The sequence below is a fragment of the Pelodiscus sinensis genome, chromosome 2, assembly GCF_049634645.1.
Source record: "Pelodiscus sinensis isolate JC-2024 chromosome 2, ASM4963464v1, whole genome shotgun sequence".
NCBI classification, from domain to species: Eukaryota; Metazoa; Chordata; order Testudines; family Trionychidae; genus Pelodiscus; species Pelodiscus sinensis.
This window is the reverse complement of record NC_134712.1, coordinates 2708138-2726912: the sequence shown is the minus strand read 5'-3', so window position 1 is coordinate 2726912 and position 18775 is coordinate 2708138. Positions and strand designations below refer to the sequence as shown.

General features: G+C 50.8%; 1 protein-coding gene across 2 annotated transcripts in view; it reads right to left on the bottom strand.

Moving 5' to 3' along the window:
* ZC3H3 (zinc finger CCCH-type containing 3) overlaps positions 1-18775 on the bottom strand; it is a 350743-nt gene that overhangs the window by 75747 nt on the left and 256221 nt on the right. For both annotated transcript variants that reach the window (XR_012901167.1, XM_075919992.1), the window contains exon 9: positions 15390-15521. Coding sequence is in view for 1 of the 2 variants with exons in the window: in XM_075919992.1 (XP_075776107.1) it covers positions 15390-15521 (132 nt within the window). In the remaining variant the exon portion in view is untranslated. The remainder of the gene's footprint in view (positions 1-15389; positions 15522-18775) is intronic.

Here is an 18775-nt window from a genome sequence, read left to right as displayed (position 1 = left end):
CACAGAGCGGTGTGCCAAATGAGTCACTTGATAGTTAATGGTCTCGTCAATTATCCAATAAGCCGCCAGGAAAGGAACATGACTACCATCCCCATGCCAGCAAGAAGTTAAGAAGTTCCACTTATACAGCACAAACTCTTCCCTACAGGAAGCACATATGCAGGAACATCAATGCTCACTGTGCAGTCACATACATACAGACACACCTCGCAAAGACAACACATTCTCCAGTTGTTTCCTTTGCTATGACAAGCCACGGCCTGTCAAAATGCTAGCACACAATCTGGACAAGACACCAAGGCATGGGATTACATCTCCTCTTGCAGAGAAGTCGAGTGCTTTTTCCTTCCCACTTTACACACACCTCCAAACCCAGAAGCCTCACTCAAAGCCCTCTGAAATCATGGCAACATCCAGAAAAGCAAACAGCTCCGGGGAAGAGCTGCAGCTTCTGCTGCTAAGGAGCATGTGTCCACTTCTAAAATGGCAGAGGATGGGAGGAGGGAAGGAGCGCTCACTTTCCTGTGAACCAGAAGGGCAGAGGAAGGATTTTCCTGGGACGTGGGGATGATCCGGAATGGTGCATCCCACCACAAGGATAATCAAAGTTGGTGGTAAAAGAGAACAGCAAGAAACAGCAGCAACAAATTATTTTAAATGGATTTCTAATTAGCAGCTTAATAATAGTAATTCATTGTTATTCATTATAGCTGTGGAGTTTCTATCATCCAAGCACCTTAAAGTGCTTTACCAACAATAATTAGACAGGTCTCCCGATGCTCTTGGAAGAGATGGGGATGACTTCACCCATCTCCAAGATGGTCTATGACAGATGTTTAACAGAGCCCAACAATAACAATACTTTAGGACAGGAAGTGAAGAATAATGTATCCAAATGAAACTGCAAGAGGAAATTAGGGAGGGAGAATGTAATTACAGAGCTGGAATTTGGCCAGGAACTCCTTTGTTCTTGCAAAAAGTACCAGGGGATCATAAATGAGCACACATGCTCAGGGCCTTGGCTTTTTGTCTCCAGGAAAGGACATCTCTGCCAGCAGCAAGCTGAGGAATTCACTCAGAACCGATGCAGAGGAAAGAGCCACCTATTGAAAACTAAACACTGCTTCCCGCAGAACTTCGGTGTTCCTTGATGGTGATAAAACACAGCACTGCTTAGCTTGTGGAATCACAACACATTATAGTACAGAATAGAATAGCTGCAAGCCACAGAAATGATGAGTGAACACAAAGGAAGTCTGAACTAACAGAGCGTCATCTGACAATGGTGTTGGCAAATGGTTGTAAGAGGATGACCAGAAAGACAAAATATTTCTAGTTAGCTAACAGCAGAGGACATCAAAATGGGGCCAAACCCAATTAAATGTAATGTTTAACTGGTTAACCGATTAAAGGGGGAGCCCTCCCATCCCCCGCAGCCATGGACAGCGGCTACTTTGGCAAGGGCAAGGCTTACCAGTTAACCATTCACATCCCTACCATGCAGTGCTCCACCTTGAGCCAAACTGTTATTGTTCAAAAAGGTATATCGCTGGTGGCTTTGGCTAATAAAGTTAGGGCTGGAACGTGGAACAATTTGAAAGGTAGTGTGTTAGATGCATCTGATAAATGTTATTAAGAATCTGTGAAGCTTGAATAAAAAAGGAAAACTATGCTAAGACTTCAGGGAACTAGATGAATACAAAAGAGAATGAGGTTTGAGCTACAAAGTCACCCTCTTCAAATTGTTTGCAGAGAATTAAGCAGTTGACCCCTGCTAAACTGTAAAAACATTGTGTCTGGGGAGGCAGGCAGTTTTCTTTAGAAGTGGCAGTTCCCTGAACAGACTAATTAGGAAGCACTGGTTAACTAAACTTTCTTTGCCACTGTCTATTCTAATTTTATGTAAATACTAAGGGGCTAAACTCACCAATCCCCCCTCGCTAGCCACTTTCGCTGGTCCTTATCCCGGAGCTCCATGGCCCACAGCCCTCCCTCCCCCCTCTTTCCATCCCTACCCTCATCTCTATCCTCCATTCCTACACCCACCATCCTCCCTACCCCCTCCCCATCTGCCTCCTTCCATCCCTACCCTCATCTCCATCCTCCATTCCTACACCCACCCATCCCCCCAACCCCTCCCCCTTCTCATTTATCCCTACCCCCACCTCCTTCCTCCACCCCCATCCTTTCCTAACCTCTCCTCCTCCACACCCCCATGCTGCCGATCCACCTGCCTCCATTCCTATATCTCCCTTACCCCCACCATCTCCCCTTATCACACCACTCATCCCCACATACACCCTAACCCCTTCCTCCCTCCGTACACACACCCTGCGCCCTCCCACACATTTGTTGAGAGTGTACCTGACCAGGGGCCTGGGCCTGGGTTACCAGCACACTCCGGAGCTGCTCGCTTGGGAAGCACACCTGTAGCGCGGCCCTCACGTGCTGAGGCCAGGCCAGGCCGTCCAGAGTGGCTGGGGGCAGGGCCCAGAGGCAGCAGACACTGCTCCAGGGGGCGCATGGGGACGGAGCCGCCATTCCCCTAAATCACAGAGGCCAGTCAGCAGGGAAGCCTCCTGGAGGTGCTGGTAGCATGGCAAGAGGCTGGGGTGGGGATGCCAGCAGGGCAGTGTTTGAGCAGGCTGGGGGGGTGGGGTCTTGGCTGGGGGAAGGGGAGGGAGGGCGGGCACGCAGAGGGGCTGCAGTTGGTAGGGTTGTGGGCGAAGAGGCCGGTAAACGGGAAAGCGCTGGTAGTGAGGCAGGAGGCCATTTCCGGGCTTGGCGTTGGGGGCGTGGCAACCCAGAGTGATGTGATGACGTCACTCTGTCGGCCCAAAGGAAAAAAAATGATATATATAGACAGAGAGAGAGAGAGAGAGAGAGAGAGAGAGAGAGAGAGAGAGAGAATCCCGTGTTGGAATCTGACAGATGTCACTTGGTAAGTCCTCTCAGAACCCAGTATTTCTAAATGTAATTGCAGAATCTATAGCTGGCCTCTGATTATAAACTCAAACTACACTTTTTTAAGACTATTGTGGATTCTTCTGGCCAGAAATGTACTGTGAATCAGGGCCCACTTTCCTCTGGGCACAAGACCTGAAATGACGTAGCATCTAGATAGGTCAAAAGCTTTAAAGAGCTGTATTTGTACATGAAGCTGCTCTACCTTAATCCAGATCTGCAAAATGAAGGTTATTTGTGTCCTGCACTCTCCACGCAGCTCTGCAATGTATGTCAATACCAACCTATGGTAACTCTGCTATTCCATTACCCTGTTGCTAACTCAGTCTCACCACTACCCTTCCAGTTGCAGCTGATTATAGTGGGAATCAAACCTGCGCGTATTGCGACAGCACAGAGCTACGTGACAGGCCAGGGACAAGACCAAACGAGCTCAGAGATTTTCTTCCCATTCTGGCCCGGTTTGCCATTTAGCATCTTCTGCAGTTGAACTGCAGGCAGCTCTCTGGGTCAGGCGCTGTCAATAGTATCTGATCAGCTGTGGCCATCTGTTTTCAATAGTGTCAGCGGTCTGGAAGAGAAGAGTAGCTGGCAGACAACAAAACGCACAGATCTCCACTTCACCCTGATTTATTCCAATGCATTTCCCCGGGTGTCTTCACAGTAGCCTGGCTGCTTAATCTCACCACGTCTTAGCGTAGAACAGTTCCCAACAGGGAACAATGTACTCTCTGGCTCAAAGCAGCTGATGGAAGCGCTATGAAGATAGGTATTTAATGCACCGCACTGGCTACCACACACTCCGGGGTGGGAGATTATTTTGATCCGTACGCCCAGCCCAACAGATTTGCCTCCCAATCATGGTGTGTTTTGGAGGTGCTGTGTTTAGACAGTAAACTCCTCTGGGTCTTCTTTCAGGGATCCCCAATACGGTCATACAGAAGCCGTCCACTCAACACAGAGGTTGTCTCACAAGTCTGTCCCCACCTCTTCACACACGCACACCAGCCCATTCACCATCGCCCAACATCTCCTTTGCAACTGCAGCCCCGCCCGGGAAGTTATGTCCCGGAGAGTTCTCACAGCAGGGATGGGAAGCCTTTTTGGGGTCAGAGGGCCACACACAAGTGAGAAGCAAAAACATACAAACCCCCCAAGCCCTCACTGACGTGGCCCCACCTGAGGAGAAAGTCTCGTCCCGCATTCATCTCCTGCACCAGAGCCCGGGGGGCCCAGGCGAGTAGATTTCCCAGCGTGGCCGCAGGGGTGCTGGAGCACCAGCGCAGGCTCCCCAATGCTGGAGGGGAGAAGGAGCCCTGAGCCTCGGGGGCCAGATCCAGGTAAGCCAGGGGCCGCATCCAGCCCCCGGGCCGGAGGTGAGCCAGCTTTTAATGTGGTGTAACTGGTGGACACGAGAGTCAGCACCCCGTGACTAACTCACTCTGGACCACGGCAAGTCATCCTTGAAGCACAGTTTGTGCTGTGCTGCCTTGCTCCATTCTTGCTGGGAGTCACACGCCTGCCTGTGGCTCGGCCGCACGTCAACACCACTCCTTTAGACACACAGCCCTTGTGACTAGTCGCCCGGGTCAGACCCTGGGTGGGCGCAAGTAAGTTCCGCTCCTGCCATGCGGATTCCTGCCCGCGGAGGACACACGTAGTGTGCACACTCCCTGCCACAGGGACTGGCGCTCTCTAAGCAGGCGAGGCAGCGCCACGGGAGCAGCACGGTGTGGTTCAAACACAGACAGCTCGCTCTGCTGCCCTCGGCTGGAGTTCCTCTCGGGCTGCAGGGCCAAGCAGAGCTGTGCTGGGCGCTCACCACGGAGCCTGCTGGGGTGATGTGGCCGACGTCCTGACTGGCCTGCCACAGAAGACGCAAGTGGGAGGCCAGGGAGACCTGTTCTTTCTACTCCAGAATGGGTCCAACAGAGCAGCATGGACAGCTGGCCCTCTCTCGAATGAAGCGGGCGGCCCTGTCCACACGAGGGGAGGTTCGCACCAAGGGCTCAGATAGCCGGACAGAGAGGAAGTGGAAATGTTCTCGCCGAGATTCGGAGGCAGCCGGGGTGGGACTCCGGGGGGGAGCAGGGCCTTTCACACGCACTCACCATTGACTCAGACTGCACACGTCGAATGTAATGGAGACCTCTCCAAGCCAGGGCATGGCCGCCTGCGCTTGGGTCTGATGCCAGGAAGGGCAGCATTAACCGGGACGACTCTGGATTTATCTTTAACAGCAGGCGAGCTGCCTGACCCCCGGACACACTGATTAGCACTGACCTGTCCCTTGCTGTCTGCAGCCCTCCTGCTCTCCGCTCACCGAGCTGCTCTCCACACTTGTTTCCTGTTCCCTCTCACCTGGGTCTCATCGATTATGGTAGAACTGACACACAACACCCCGCAGAGCCATGCAGGGAAGGGCTTTTGGCTTCCTTTGTTAAAGCAGCCTCTGGGAGGAAGGAAGCCCAGGGCCAGGCTGTAACCAGCAGACAGCATCTCTGCCTGCCGAGAGACGGACTCAGCCCCACTGAGACCGTAGCAGTTTCACAGTGGAACACAGACCGCGTGCACATGGACTGGAGCAGGGACTCTCCAAGGAATTGCATGCAATGGATCAGACATGCCCTGCGAGGGCTTTTCCAGCCTCGAGGATGTAAAAGGGTCACGGCACAATTGTTCCCTGCTCCCCTGGCGTTTCTCGCTGGGCACGGGGTGGAAGCAACTGTCAGAGAGACAATCTACGGCTGGCCGGCTCAGTGTGGGTGTGCTGTTGCAATTCCTGTGTCCCTGAGAGCCAGTGAAAGCTGGCACATTCCTGATGATGGGAGAGAATGTGAACCATGGCAGAGAGTTTACCATGGAACGTTAGCACGTCGTCAAACGCTCCAGCCCAGATGTGGATTCCCATGCTGCTAATTGCCAGGAGCAGCTCACTGGAAACCCTCAAATCCTGGAGTGAGGGATTTGGTGAGTGTTACATTCTTTTTCTCCTCTGCAGGCTGTCCAGGTTATGCAAGCAGAGGACTAGGGGCTAGGGGCTACCATCTGGTCTCCAGATGTCGACTTGGGCTCTTTTCCATCATGAACTGTTGTCTGCAATGCTGCACCAGTGTAACAACATGGAGAGGCCTCTGGGCCAATCCGGTGCCTAGTCACAGCAACTTCCCATGAGCCTGGTCGAGCGGACAAGGAGGCAGGACAGTGACAGACCCCTCAATGTGCTTAGTGTGTCAGACTCTCTCTCGGGGATGAGTCTCTGCCAGACGAAGGTTGTCCTCAGCTCCTGGGAGGTGCGGATCATCCCTGCATGGGAAAGGGCCAGAGGGGCGCTTGCTCAGGAGCGCATGAACAGCTGTGGCAAAAAGGCATTGAGAGCTCAGCTATAGGGTCCCACCCCTGCCTGCAGGAATGGGATTCGTCCTTTCAATAGGAGCAGACTTGCGAGCAGGCACCGGATGCTTCCTGCCCAAGAACGTGGTGCTGGGGACAGGAAAGGTAGCAGGTTGGCTGCATCTCGGAGCTCTCCTGGCAGATTTAACAGTAATGGCAGTTCATCAAAGGTCTGGGGGAGCAATGTCCCAGAATAGCTAGAGCAGGTACAGAATTTGAGGACACACTCACAACACACACAGCCAAGTTCGGCTCTGTCGACAATCTGAGTGTGGCAACTGTGCCCCAAACCACAGCAGTCCCCACTGGCACAAACAGCAGGGCCAATACAGATGTGCAAAGGCCAAAGGGGCTGCTCAGTAGGAGGTCTCTGGTAGTTTTCATCTCTGGGTGGCACAGAAAGAGAGAGCCATTTTCCAGTGGCCATGGGGAGGCACATGTGTCAGGCTATGGTTGAGGTTTATATGACAACCGGGCAGAAGGGCAGTAACTGTCCTTGTACGATGCCTGGAGTTATGCAACCACAAATGGGCTGGGAGGTGTGTACGTGTAATTTGCACGATGGTGAATGGTGGGAATCCACCAGATAATCTCTCCGCTAAACTGTTGCGTGAACTCTGACATTTCTGCCCGTGCCAGATGAGAAGCCGAGATGGAAGAAAAACCACAGTAGGAGCCTCGGATTTCTGCTATTTTCCAGAGGTGCTGGAGGCAGTGAAGGGAAGGAACTGAGTACTGACCCTGGGAGAGTGGCAAATTCAAGTGGGATTGCAGAAACCAACCAGAGACCTGCTGGAACTAGTGTAAGACCCTTCCCCCCCGAAAGATTCTGAATGCAGGAACCAATCCCCATGCTCTTGACAACCCCCTGGCAGTTTGCCCTAGACAGCAATCTAGCTTCTTAAGGGCTCTGGGGACGAAAGGGAGCCACACGGAGACACTGGTCAGTCCTGTCTAGCTCCGTATGACAGACCTATTCTGACACTTGGAAACAGAGGAGGGAAGAGGCAAGTATCGCCACAGTCTAGTCGCACCATTTTATTTAGCACCCAGCTTGCCCGTGGACACAGACGTTTCAGGAAGGGTGCATGCACGGGGAGTTGGAAGCACTCGAATGCCATGCTGCCAATCTTAACTACTCAAAAACGGTAAGTCAGACCCATACAATTATGAGGCTGGCATGATGGGTTTTTTTGTTTTTCAAATCTGAGTTCTTTATGTTTGTCTTCTAGTTTTCAAGCCTGTAGGACTTATGGCTTTGAACATTTCTATACAGTTAGGAAGGGAATTAAAAAAAAAAAAAAGAAACCCGAGAGTCTCTCATATTCACAGGACTCCAGGAGCTGAAGCTGTACGTAAAAAGATCTGCATTAAAATCACCAGCGCTGTCAGCACTGTGATGTGCTACAAATCCATTTCTGCTCTTATGAAGCCAACAGACACATCAGTATTCACGCACTGAACCGTGCACTTAAGGGACCTGCCCGTGTCACGTACGCAGATGGGTCTTAGCGGTAAGTGCCTCCAGCCACCAGAATCAGAGGGTTTGCTTTAATATTACATGAACCTGTGCTCAAGTGCCATCACTTCTAAGGCTAGTGAAAGTGCTTTGCAACATTTTATAGGAGCAGACACTTCTTCATTACTTCAAAACTTCAGTTCATAGTATTTATATTTTTAAATTTCAACATTCTCACACAGAGTGGCAAATCTATACAGTGGCCTCATGCTCGTCTATAGGATCCAGGAAGTAAGATGGACTGGAAACAGGAATTTCAATCCCTAAAACCTAGTGAAGGGTAAGACAATTGAACAGGAACAGTTTGGTGCTTAACGATCAGAGCAGAGAACTTGGAATTAAGATTCCCAAGTTCTAGTCCCAGCCTTGACAGACTCCCTATTTGCCCAAAGGTTACATGAGCCAATCAACAGCCACCTTCAGGCTGTCCCATGGGAAGCCATGTTGAATTCGTTGTTACCGGAAGCTGCTCTTTGTATGCGGCTCAGTTATAATGCCTCACCGTTTCTATTTGGTTTTGCAACGGCGCAATTCAGAAGTGACCTTAGAAGTTTCCATGATCTTTTGTACACACCACACCCCACTTTTTGTCCCAGTCCTGGAATCTCATTTCCACAGGTGAACCTTTTATGTCCAGGACCAACTGAAGTCAACTGGGCTTTGCATCAATGCTGGGGTCGGTATGAAGATTTGATTTAAGACAATGTGCAATATTTTTTCTTCCAGGCACTACACCCTTTCCCTAGAGTTCAGTCCGCACAATGCAATACGCTGACAGACATGTGTTCCGCTTTGAATGGCGTCTCGCTGTATCACGACTCAGCAGAACTTCACTGCAATCCATTATTTTCAGGCCCCCAGCACTCTGGCATCTGGCTTTTGTTTTTAATTTAATTGTTCACAACAGAGATATAGCACTCGACCGCTAACCCCCGGCTCCGCAGCAACCTGTCATGGGAAAACCCTCCTGCAGCTGTGACCCGTGGTCCAACAAGTGGCCAAAGGGATATGCCTTTTGCCATGCTGGGAAAGCTGATAAATACAGACCCTGATCTCCAGTTGCCAAGAGCACCCCTCCAATAACCCCTCTCACGCCAGGCATCAGGAGGGTGAATGGAGAGAGAGCAGGTCTAGTTTCGAAGGTGGCACAAAGCGCATGGCTCCACAGTACCACAAAGCATACAGCGAAGGTACATACAGCATCCTGCTTACAACTGATCACACTATCCGACAGACAAGCACCTAGGACATGAAATCAGAAGAGAAGAGCAGGTAGAATTACACTTCTCCTGACTGCTTGGCCACCGTGATGCTGGTTTCTGTGCTCTCCTTCAGTAAGTTACACGTACACCCTAGAATGGGTCTTACCACCACTGTCACTTAATGCCTTTGCTTGGTTAACTCAAGGACAGAGCAATTGGGTAGGACACCTGAGATCCAGGATCTAGACTCACTACTAATTCCGTCTTGTAAATTATTAACTGTGTGTATAATGCTGCTTTATTAAGGACGTGTGTGTACACCTGTATGGGAATTCTTCCTCTTTAATGTACAATTTACTGTACAACCAAGGGGACACCATGTTGGCAATTTGGGAAAGAAAGATTAGGGCTCCCTCATCCCAGCTCATTCATTAGCAGTTACTGTTAAGTCAGAGTGTGCAGATACTGGAAAACAACTGGCATCGTTTTCATTATAAGCTCGTACAAGGTGAATGCACAGCATGTGGCCCAAAGCTATAACCTGGGAGAAGGAGCAAAGGTTGATCTGATCATCCTGAGTGTTCGGGAAGAAATTCTGAAAAGTACTTAAGACGAGACACTGGAAACAGCGTGCAATAAATTATAAATAATAATGGATATTTTTATGGGCATCTAATAAAAATCAGAAGTGGAACTTCTTCAGTGAAACACAATGAGGGACCCATGACTGCAGGGAATAGCAAGAGAATCAGAGGGGGAGGCGTAAAGCAGCTTGGTCCCCAAGCAGCTAATTTTCTAATCACCGAGCATCTTCTTTTAAGTTTATTTTTAAACGAAGCTACATCAACACCAGCCCCACTTCCTCTCCTTGTCCTTTTACAGCTAAAACTGCAGACGGTTGGGCTCTGCTGCATCTCGGACACAGAACGAGAAGTGATTTACTCACATCCTAAATTATTCAAAAGAAAAGGGACTGCGCATCTTTAACAAGCCATCATTTTATGAAGCAAGGTTAACATTTTTACTTGATTCAGTAGAATATTATAAACTCTCTCGGGTCCATTTGAGGACTTTCTTCTTCGAGCAAAAGAAACAGACTCAGCACTTTTTATATTATTTAGAGAATAAAATTAACCCTTGATGGCCCACGCTGGTATTACTCCTCCCCAGTTAAATATGGCGCACTCAGCAATTCGCCCCCCATATATAATTACAGGCTGCTATCCATCATCTGTAGGAGAATGCTTTTCTGACACTCCAAAAGGGACGCCGTAAGCACTTTTGCTAATAGAATAAATATTCTAAACATCTCTTTTATATTTTCATTTAAATTGGAATATTTTAAAATAATTGTACACACAGTGCCTGCACTTGGAGGGAGATTGCCAGATACTTTATTTCATTTCGGAGGGGCTGTTTACGCTGCACTCAGTCCCTTCCCTGCGCGACCCTGTCACGTAATTAGGCAAAAGGTTAATTTATTAGCATTTTTCGACTCTGCTGCCCATATTCTGCACTTTTCTCCTCTGCTGCTCATATTCCACTCACCTTACAAGCTCTTCCCTTTTGCTGTTTCTGCTTTGCAGCTGTCTCTCCTGTGCTGGCTGTGTATTTTGTGCTGCTTAGCAAGTCCATCAGGCGCACTCTTGTATTACAGTCACTCAGCCACATGGGCTGTGACCGTGCACATGCCTGCTCCATTAACGGTGACACCGATGGCCAGGTAGGCTCTCCGATGGCTCTCTCCCAACGCCGCAGTTTCTGAGGACCTGTTGCTTCAACCCTGCCTCGCTACTCCCGCAACTACCAGGGACCTCGGCCCACTCTCACGGGAAAAGCCCACGGCTCCAGTTAAGGAGCTCTGCCCTGGGGTAAATCTACTGGAGCCTCTGACCTCCACTGGTGCAGAAACAACCATCTCGGAGCACAGCAGCGCACGTCTGGATTGCAGCCTTGTCAGCAAGACTTGTAACCTTCACCAAAGGGTAGGAAACATGACACGGGGCTCCTCAGGCCCCTCTCTGAGCCGACCTGCTCCAATAACAATGGCTAAGTCCCCAGTGGAGTAAGAAGAAAACCCTCTAAGATAGTGGTCCCTAACCATTTGGCGCTGCTGGGCACCTGGGGGCGGGGCCACTCGCCTACTGGGCGCCTGGGGGCGGGGTCCCCCATGAGCCGTGTGCCTGGGGCCAGCAACCCCATGCGCCGTGCGGCCGGGGGCGGGGCCACCCATTTGCTGCAAGCCTGGGGCCGACACTGCCCATTCACCGCATGCCCAGGGCTGGCAGCCCCCATAGCTGTTCGCCCGGGGCCGGGGTGGCCAATTTGCTGCGTACCCGGGGCTAGCGCCTCAGAGCTGCACGCCCAGGGCCGGCGCTCCCCATGCAGTGTGCACTCGGGGCCGGTGCCGCGCATGCGCAGCGCGCCCGGAACAGCACTGCGGATGAGACACGCGCCCAGGATGGGATCGGCCCCGAGCACTTGGCCCCGAGCACCTGCGGGCACAGTGTTGGGGACCACTGCTCTAAGACCAACAGGTATGGAAACTGGGGCCTGGACAGACACTTATTCACACAGATCTATTAAATGCAACAACATAATAGCCTCTTGCATGGTTGATATTGGCAGACCCAATATCAACAAATTATTACTTCACCGGCAGACTTACCTCGTGTTCCTCAGTCCTTCAAGGCAGGGGCCTGGTGCTGTGGGGGGGTGCAGAACTCAGGGCAGGGCTTTGAGGATGTGTTTGTGTTGAGGGGGAGTGCAAGAGGGTGAGGAGGGGCTCAGGGCAGGAGGTTCCATATGGCCTTTCCTGTCCCGTCCCCCCCAGTCTCACCTGGCTGCTGGGGCCACCCTGCCGCTGCCACTGTGCCCAAGGGCTGGGCATGGGGGAAGGGTTTGGGGCAGGGGGCTACTTACCTGGCAGACATTCTGCAGCATAGCTCTCCCTGCAGGCTTGCTGCCCCCAGTGGACACATTCATATCACATCGCTTCGAACAGCAGCCCCTCCCTTTGCATGTTGTGGAAAACTGCCCTTTTCCCCAGGGCTTCCAGTTGTTCCGGCACAACCAAACCCTGGCCTTGCTTTAGGTTAGGAGAGGAGGAAGCTGCCTTCCTAATTTGGTGGTCCTAGCTCTTACCATTCGGGAGGAGTTCTTGAGCAAACGGACTCGCAGATGGACACAGACAGCTGCACTCTAAAAAGCAGCAGTGTAGCCGCTTCCCTGTTGCACAAATCCCGCATTTTGCGCAAGATCCTTATGCCTCTCCTGGAGAGGGTTTTTGTGCAAAACAGTTACACTGCCGCTTTCTGCGCCAAAACCCCTTGCTCAAAAAAAAAAAAAAAAAAAAAAAAAAAAGGGGGCAGAAAATATGCTAATGATATCGTGACTCATGCGAATGAATCCCTCATTAGCATATTTTCTGCCACAAAAACTCGCAGCGTAGACATAGCCTAAAATACAGAGATTAATAGCTGGCTTTTGAGCTGAAGAGCCAGTGTAAAAAACTGTTTGCAAAGTTCCTATCATGCTTAAACATGGTATCCAAGTTCTCCAATTAGGAGAAGTGGCATTTTCCTGAAGTTCATATCTGGCAGAATGTATACTTCCTGTTTTAAAAGGCAGCAGGTTTAAAACAAACAAAAGGAAGGTTTTCTTCACCCAACACAGTGTCAACCTGTGGAACTCCTTGCCAGAGGATGTGTGAAGACCAGAATTTTAACAGGGTTCCAAAAACAAGATAAATTTATGGAGGTTAGGTCCATCAAAACAGCGATAGAGAGGCAGCAGCGTAGAGTGGCAGGGGGCTCCCCGGGAGAGGAGCTGGAGCGCCCTCCCCCCCCCTCGAATTATAGATAGTTGACTAACTGATAAGAATTTATGAGGTTAATCAACTATTCAATTAACCGATATTTAACATCCGTAGACTGTAAGAAATGGGAAATCAAAGGTGAAGCAAAGCGCACAGAATTAATGTGAGCTGAGAGAGAGGAACCTTAAACAAGCGAAAGGAGAGCGATCGCTAGCAACTACCTACACATCTAGCCCTCACGTTCAAAAGCCATAAGGGTTGAGTACTTCAGAAGGTCACCTATAGCACTACAGAAGGCTGGAGCTTGTGAAAACGTTCTCTCTCCACTCCCCATGGCAGCGCACGCTTCCTGAGCCGTTGGAGCTGGAGCAGTCCTGGGACTCCTACGCCCCTCTCCTGCCCCTCCCCCACGCAGGCAGGCAGCAGGGGGAAGGAAGTCCCCGGCAGCGCGCTCGACCCAGCGTTTCAGGAAACACGCCAGCTGTTTAGGGAAGGGGAAGAGCAGCCCGTGTGCTTCCTGAGACACTGGCTCTAGCGTACAGCTGCGGGACTTCCACCCACTCTGCAGGAAGCCGGTGCCACCTCCATTTTCTTGGAGGGGATAGATGGGAAGGAAGGAAGAGGAGGCTGGGTCGCCTCATGATCAACTGGTCATGCCCCCCGTCCCCTCCCCAATTGACCAGCCAATCGCGATCGATGGGTTGATGACCCCGGTTCTACAGATTCCTCTTATTAATTTCTATTTCCACTAATCAAAATGTATCAGTGTTCAGACCTTTTAGTCAAGACTGAAGATCACACGCATTTGTGCACGAGCTTACCAATAATTAGTTTTTCGCTGTTACTCTCATACTAGAGACCTGACTTCAATTCCTTTCTATTTTTGCATCTGTAAATAGCTGTGGTGCAATTTTGCAGGCGCAAATTCATTTGCAAATAACATACGTTAAATGTATTTGTGTCCGCATCTGTGCCGGCAATTAACACAGTAAACACGATGTCATTGATGGCGCTTCGCAAGCACCTGCAAAATTGGACTCGGTTATTTGCTAGCACAAAGTGGAGGCCAAAGTAAGATCACGGATTTAAAAAGTGATTTGTGTAACTGAGCCATGTAATTGCCAAGACCCCGCTGAAAATCACTGGTGCTTTTATCCCAAGCAGCAGCAGAATGAACAGAATCATGGAACGATAAAAAAACAGTAGCCACGTGTCTTGGCACATGGGGAAGGGGAAATCTGGCTGCCCTCCTCACCTTGTGCCGTAGAACATGCGCACCACAAAGAAAGCTCTATAAAGCTGAGACGCAGCCAAAGTGCCCGGTGACTGTGCTAAGAGCAGCACAGTCTGGGTGAGGAGGAGCTACTCAGGTACGAATCTGAAGACCAGAGCTCCCCTGGAGACCCCATGGGGCACCTCATTATCTCATACCGCCTCTGGTCCAGCCCTTTAAGCCGGTTTTGGGAGCGGCTCACCTACCATCCCCAAAGCCAGGCATTAGTACTATGTTGACTTTGCAACTGGATCTCCACAGCCTTGTCTAGAGCATCAAGTGGAGAACAGATCCCATGCCAGCTCTACGGAGCAGAGAACTTGAGCAGACTTGGATCTCTGGGTAGCATCCTACTTAAGCAGCACAGAGAGCGTGGAAGGCCTCAGAGTGGGCCAGTAGCGTAAATGTCAGCTTTGCACAGCCAGTCCAGCCACCTGTGGCGCCCACTAGGGAGTCACTGTGTCAATCTGATTGACATGGGAGGCGTCTGGATACTCCAGTGAAGGACAAAACATGCAGACAGCTTGACATGCAGCTAAATTCCCCCCCGTTCTGTGATACCTCTCAAGAGTGAGTGTGCAAGGAGGAAGGAAGACCTGAAAAGACACCCTGCTTCAGTTCTCACCTCTGCCACTGACCTCCTGTGGACGAGTCACATAGACCCTCTTGGCCTAGGCTCCCTACCTGTAACAGGGAAGGAATAACCCTCTCTTTCTCCTACCCCTCGTCTGTTTCACCACTTTCAATTGTCAGCTCTTCAGGGAGGGAATGTCTCTTACTACATGTACAGCGCTCCACACAGCGTGACACCAATCTCAGCTGGGCCTTTACTTTGCAACTGACAACAGCAGGCACTAAGTGTTGGAAGTTTTCAGACAACCGGATGGATCCCTGAAGAGTCCCACCCCAGTGCATCTGAGAGGGGAACAAGCTGATGGCACCTTGCTGCAGCACCTCTGCTTCTTTTCTCCGGGTGTAAGGAAACAAAGCCATTTTGCCCATAACTCTTTTGAAATACACAGAATTGCTGTTTCTTCGTGCCCAGGTGTTCCACAGCTTTCAGCTCTACTGCTCCCCTCGGCATCATAACCAGTATGAAAAACAGCTTGTGAGTTACCAACCGGCTTCCCTTTCCTCCTGCTGGGCCTCGGCAGCCACGTACCAACCGCGGCCGTCACCTGCAACCCAGAAAGAAGCCCTGAGAGCTCACCAGCTATTTACCTTTTCGCCCAGGGGGCAGTAGCCTTTGAGGAAGTCCTGGCACACTTCTGCTTTCCTGGAGACGTAGACGTGGCTGTAGGGGCAGTCACTGTTGTTGCAGATCCCTTTCAGGAAGTATGAGCACACTGGCATCTGCAAGGATAGAAAATAATCAAATATTAACCCCCCACATAGGAGCTGTTCCAACCCCCAGAACTGAAATAAAACCTTGACACGCATAAAAGAAAGAAAGGGGTTTTGCCAGCCCCTGATCCCAGGGGTATGTTTAGGTTTTCTATCGGTCTCTTGCAGCAGAGCTCTCTGATACTACACAGTGCCTGTGTACACGTGCAGGGCAAAAGCACTGCTTTAGCAACCTTCAGGCTAGCTCAGAACGGGTGGAATTAAGGAAATTGCAGTCGTGGTGAAAAGTGCCACTTTACAACAGTCAAGTGCTGGGGGAGCCAGTAATAAACTCGGAAGACTCACTGGCGGAGCTTTACTGGCACGGGCTCCGTGTCCGATTGAGCTCCCTCTGCCACCGTAAAGCTGCCAAAGCTCCTGGCTAACCTGGAATTGGAGAGACGCCGGCTGCTGCTCTCCGGAGTCTTTCACTTTCAGCCTTTTGGAGCAGAACTCTGCCTGTCCGGCATCCCCTCGAGACGGAACTTTGGAACATCAGTGCTTGGTCCTACACTGAGGGCCTCAAGCCAGGAGTCATGATGCCAGAGGGTCCAAACAAGGGCCTGGCGTGTCCCACCTTGATCGCTCCCTGTTGCTAATCAGGAACGAGGGGCTTGGCTAGATGGGAAAGGGTCCCGGTATGGAGAAGGCTGAGAATCACACTTGTAACTGCTTTGTATTGCTCCTTCAGCAGGAACGATCTCATGTCAAACCCAGATTTTAGAGCAGTTTTCCCGAGGTGTGTGACCTGGGCCCCTGCGGCCACTGGAAGTCTCTGTCTTGGCTAAACAAGGAAGAGGATACAGCACTAGAGTGCATATTTCTTCACTTTACAGGGGGACCATGGAGCAGACAGACTGGCACAAAGGGAAAGGAAAAGGACTGGTCTGATTCCTTCCCCCTCTCATTCTGCAATGCTATACAAGCACATCAGACAACTGGCTGGATCCCGCTGCCGGAGCTCTGCAGGCAGCTCTGACAGGATGCACACTTTGGAAGTCATTATTTACAGCCGTTTTACAATCCTCCAGGCCAAGTGAAACAGTGAGATCAAGGATCCTTACGGTCATGCCTCAAACCACAAACTACACCTCCAGCTGTGATCATTCAAAACACATTACCAGTCTGCCATGCTATTTCGGGTTTCTCACTCACCGGTGACTGCCTGCAGCTTTCAAAACTGACTGGCCAGTTACAGAGCTGTGCTTCCGCCCATATGAGACTAATTCTCCTTAGGCTTGTGGATCTGTGCTGATCTAGTCACAGAGGGCAATGAGCAGTTTCCAAAGCTGCTGCTATGCTGGATTTATTCTCTCCCTCCCTTCCTGAGCTTTGCTCTTTATTCCTGATCAGCCCTCCACCCCCATTCACCTAAATGCAAAATTTAGTTCCTGCACGACAGAACGTCAGCCCCTCAGCTCACCAGTCTCCACTTAGTCCTGCAGGTTCAAATAGCCCCAAACCAATATTTACCATTCTGCACTAGCGGCAGCTGATGTTCTATGGGAAAGTCCAGGTCCCTGAAGGACAGATTAGGGTTTTCACTAACTTGGCTCACTTGAGTGAGACACACTGAGGGGAGCGGGGGTGGGGTGAGGGGGAGGCATAAAGGAGAGAAAACAAAAGAGAAGAGTTTATTTTTAATTGTCTTTTAACTGCAGACATTACCATAAAGGACCAGGCTCTAGGGCTATCTTTTTTGTTGGCGGTGGTGTGACCGTAAATGATTCCTTTAATGTAGTTTTTGATATAGAACCCAAATTAGCTCTAATAAAAAGGGATAATAAAGCCGGCTCTTGTACAAAAACAAACTCCTCCTAGCTGTCAAGCCGGAACCATTATCAAGAGGAAGCCACATTCTCATTTCAATTAACCTTGTTTGCACCCCACTACGTCCACGCAAATAACAATAACATTAATTCAAGGCACTGGTGCGGGGCGTCCATATTAGACAGCTTTGAATATGTACACGCTTTGGAGCCGGCAGCTAATGAACCCGAAACTCAACGTGAATTTCCAAATTGCTCACAACAGAGTTTTGAAGCTCTATTAGGGAGAAAAATGCTGATTCTTTTCGAGTTCCTCAAGGGGAAAAGCTGTTGTACCAGCAGCATGCCTCTGCCCGAGTCCCAGCCTCTCGCTAACCTTCATTCACAAGCCCCTTCCTTCTCTCTTCCCGTTCCCTCCATCACCAGGGAGAGGCAGGGCCCGCCTCACCACAGCAATTTCACAGCCCCTCTCGGCCACACCGACTGCTCTGGGCGCTTGCTCCTCAACCCACCCTCTACCTACTTCAACCCACCCTCTACCTCCCCTCCTGCAGACCCCTCCCTAGCGAAACCCTAACGACAGCTTCCTGTGAGACTGTACGCAGGGCACCAGTGCCAAGTGAAACTCACCTCCCTCTGAGCCTGCCTAATCCTGCCTAGATGCCTCTGTGCGGGAGATGGACCCCGATGGTCGCTTTCAGCCCCACATTTCATCCCTCCTGACTAGGCCACTCACCTACCAAAATCATCTTCCTCGCTGCTTGGGACGGTCCCAGGCAGGGCCTGCCTCGATCTAGGTTTGAGGGTGTGCAGCTCGGGGCTAGGGAGAAGAGTCTGCTCCCACTGCTGTGACCCAGGGACCCCTTGCTGCCAAGTCGGGGAGTGTTTTACAGGGATCATCTGGGTCAGACACACACACAGTAGGTCACAAACGGTGGCACGTGACCCCAGTGCACTCACGGCAAAACGCATGCCTGACACGACATGAGACGTTACGGATCAGGCAAGTTATGTTCCTCAGATCACGGAGGCAAAGCCTGTCACCAGTGGGGGACATACCTCGACACGTTCCTTTCAAGCAGAGATGCCAGCCAGCGATTTCCTTGCCCAATCCCAGGGGGGCCACCTGCCTCCCCGGGGAGGCCTATTTGCATACCAGTCGAAAAGTAGTGAAAAAATATCGACAGGAACAAAGGAGTGGGGGAGAGAGGTGCCCTGTGCATGGGACTTTGGGACACAGAGGAAGAGCCTGGGTCCTTTACCTGAGAGGCAGGCGGTCCATCTCCTGAAGGAGGGATCTGCGCCACGCCTGGCTGGGAAAGGCTGCAAGGACTTTGGGTGAGCTTTACAGGACATGGGAGCACCTACTTCACCAAGTCTACATTACAGAGTGTGTGCTCTGATTGTATTTCATAGGTCACCGTGTGTTTCCAAAACACTCACTTGGCTTTGCTA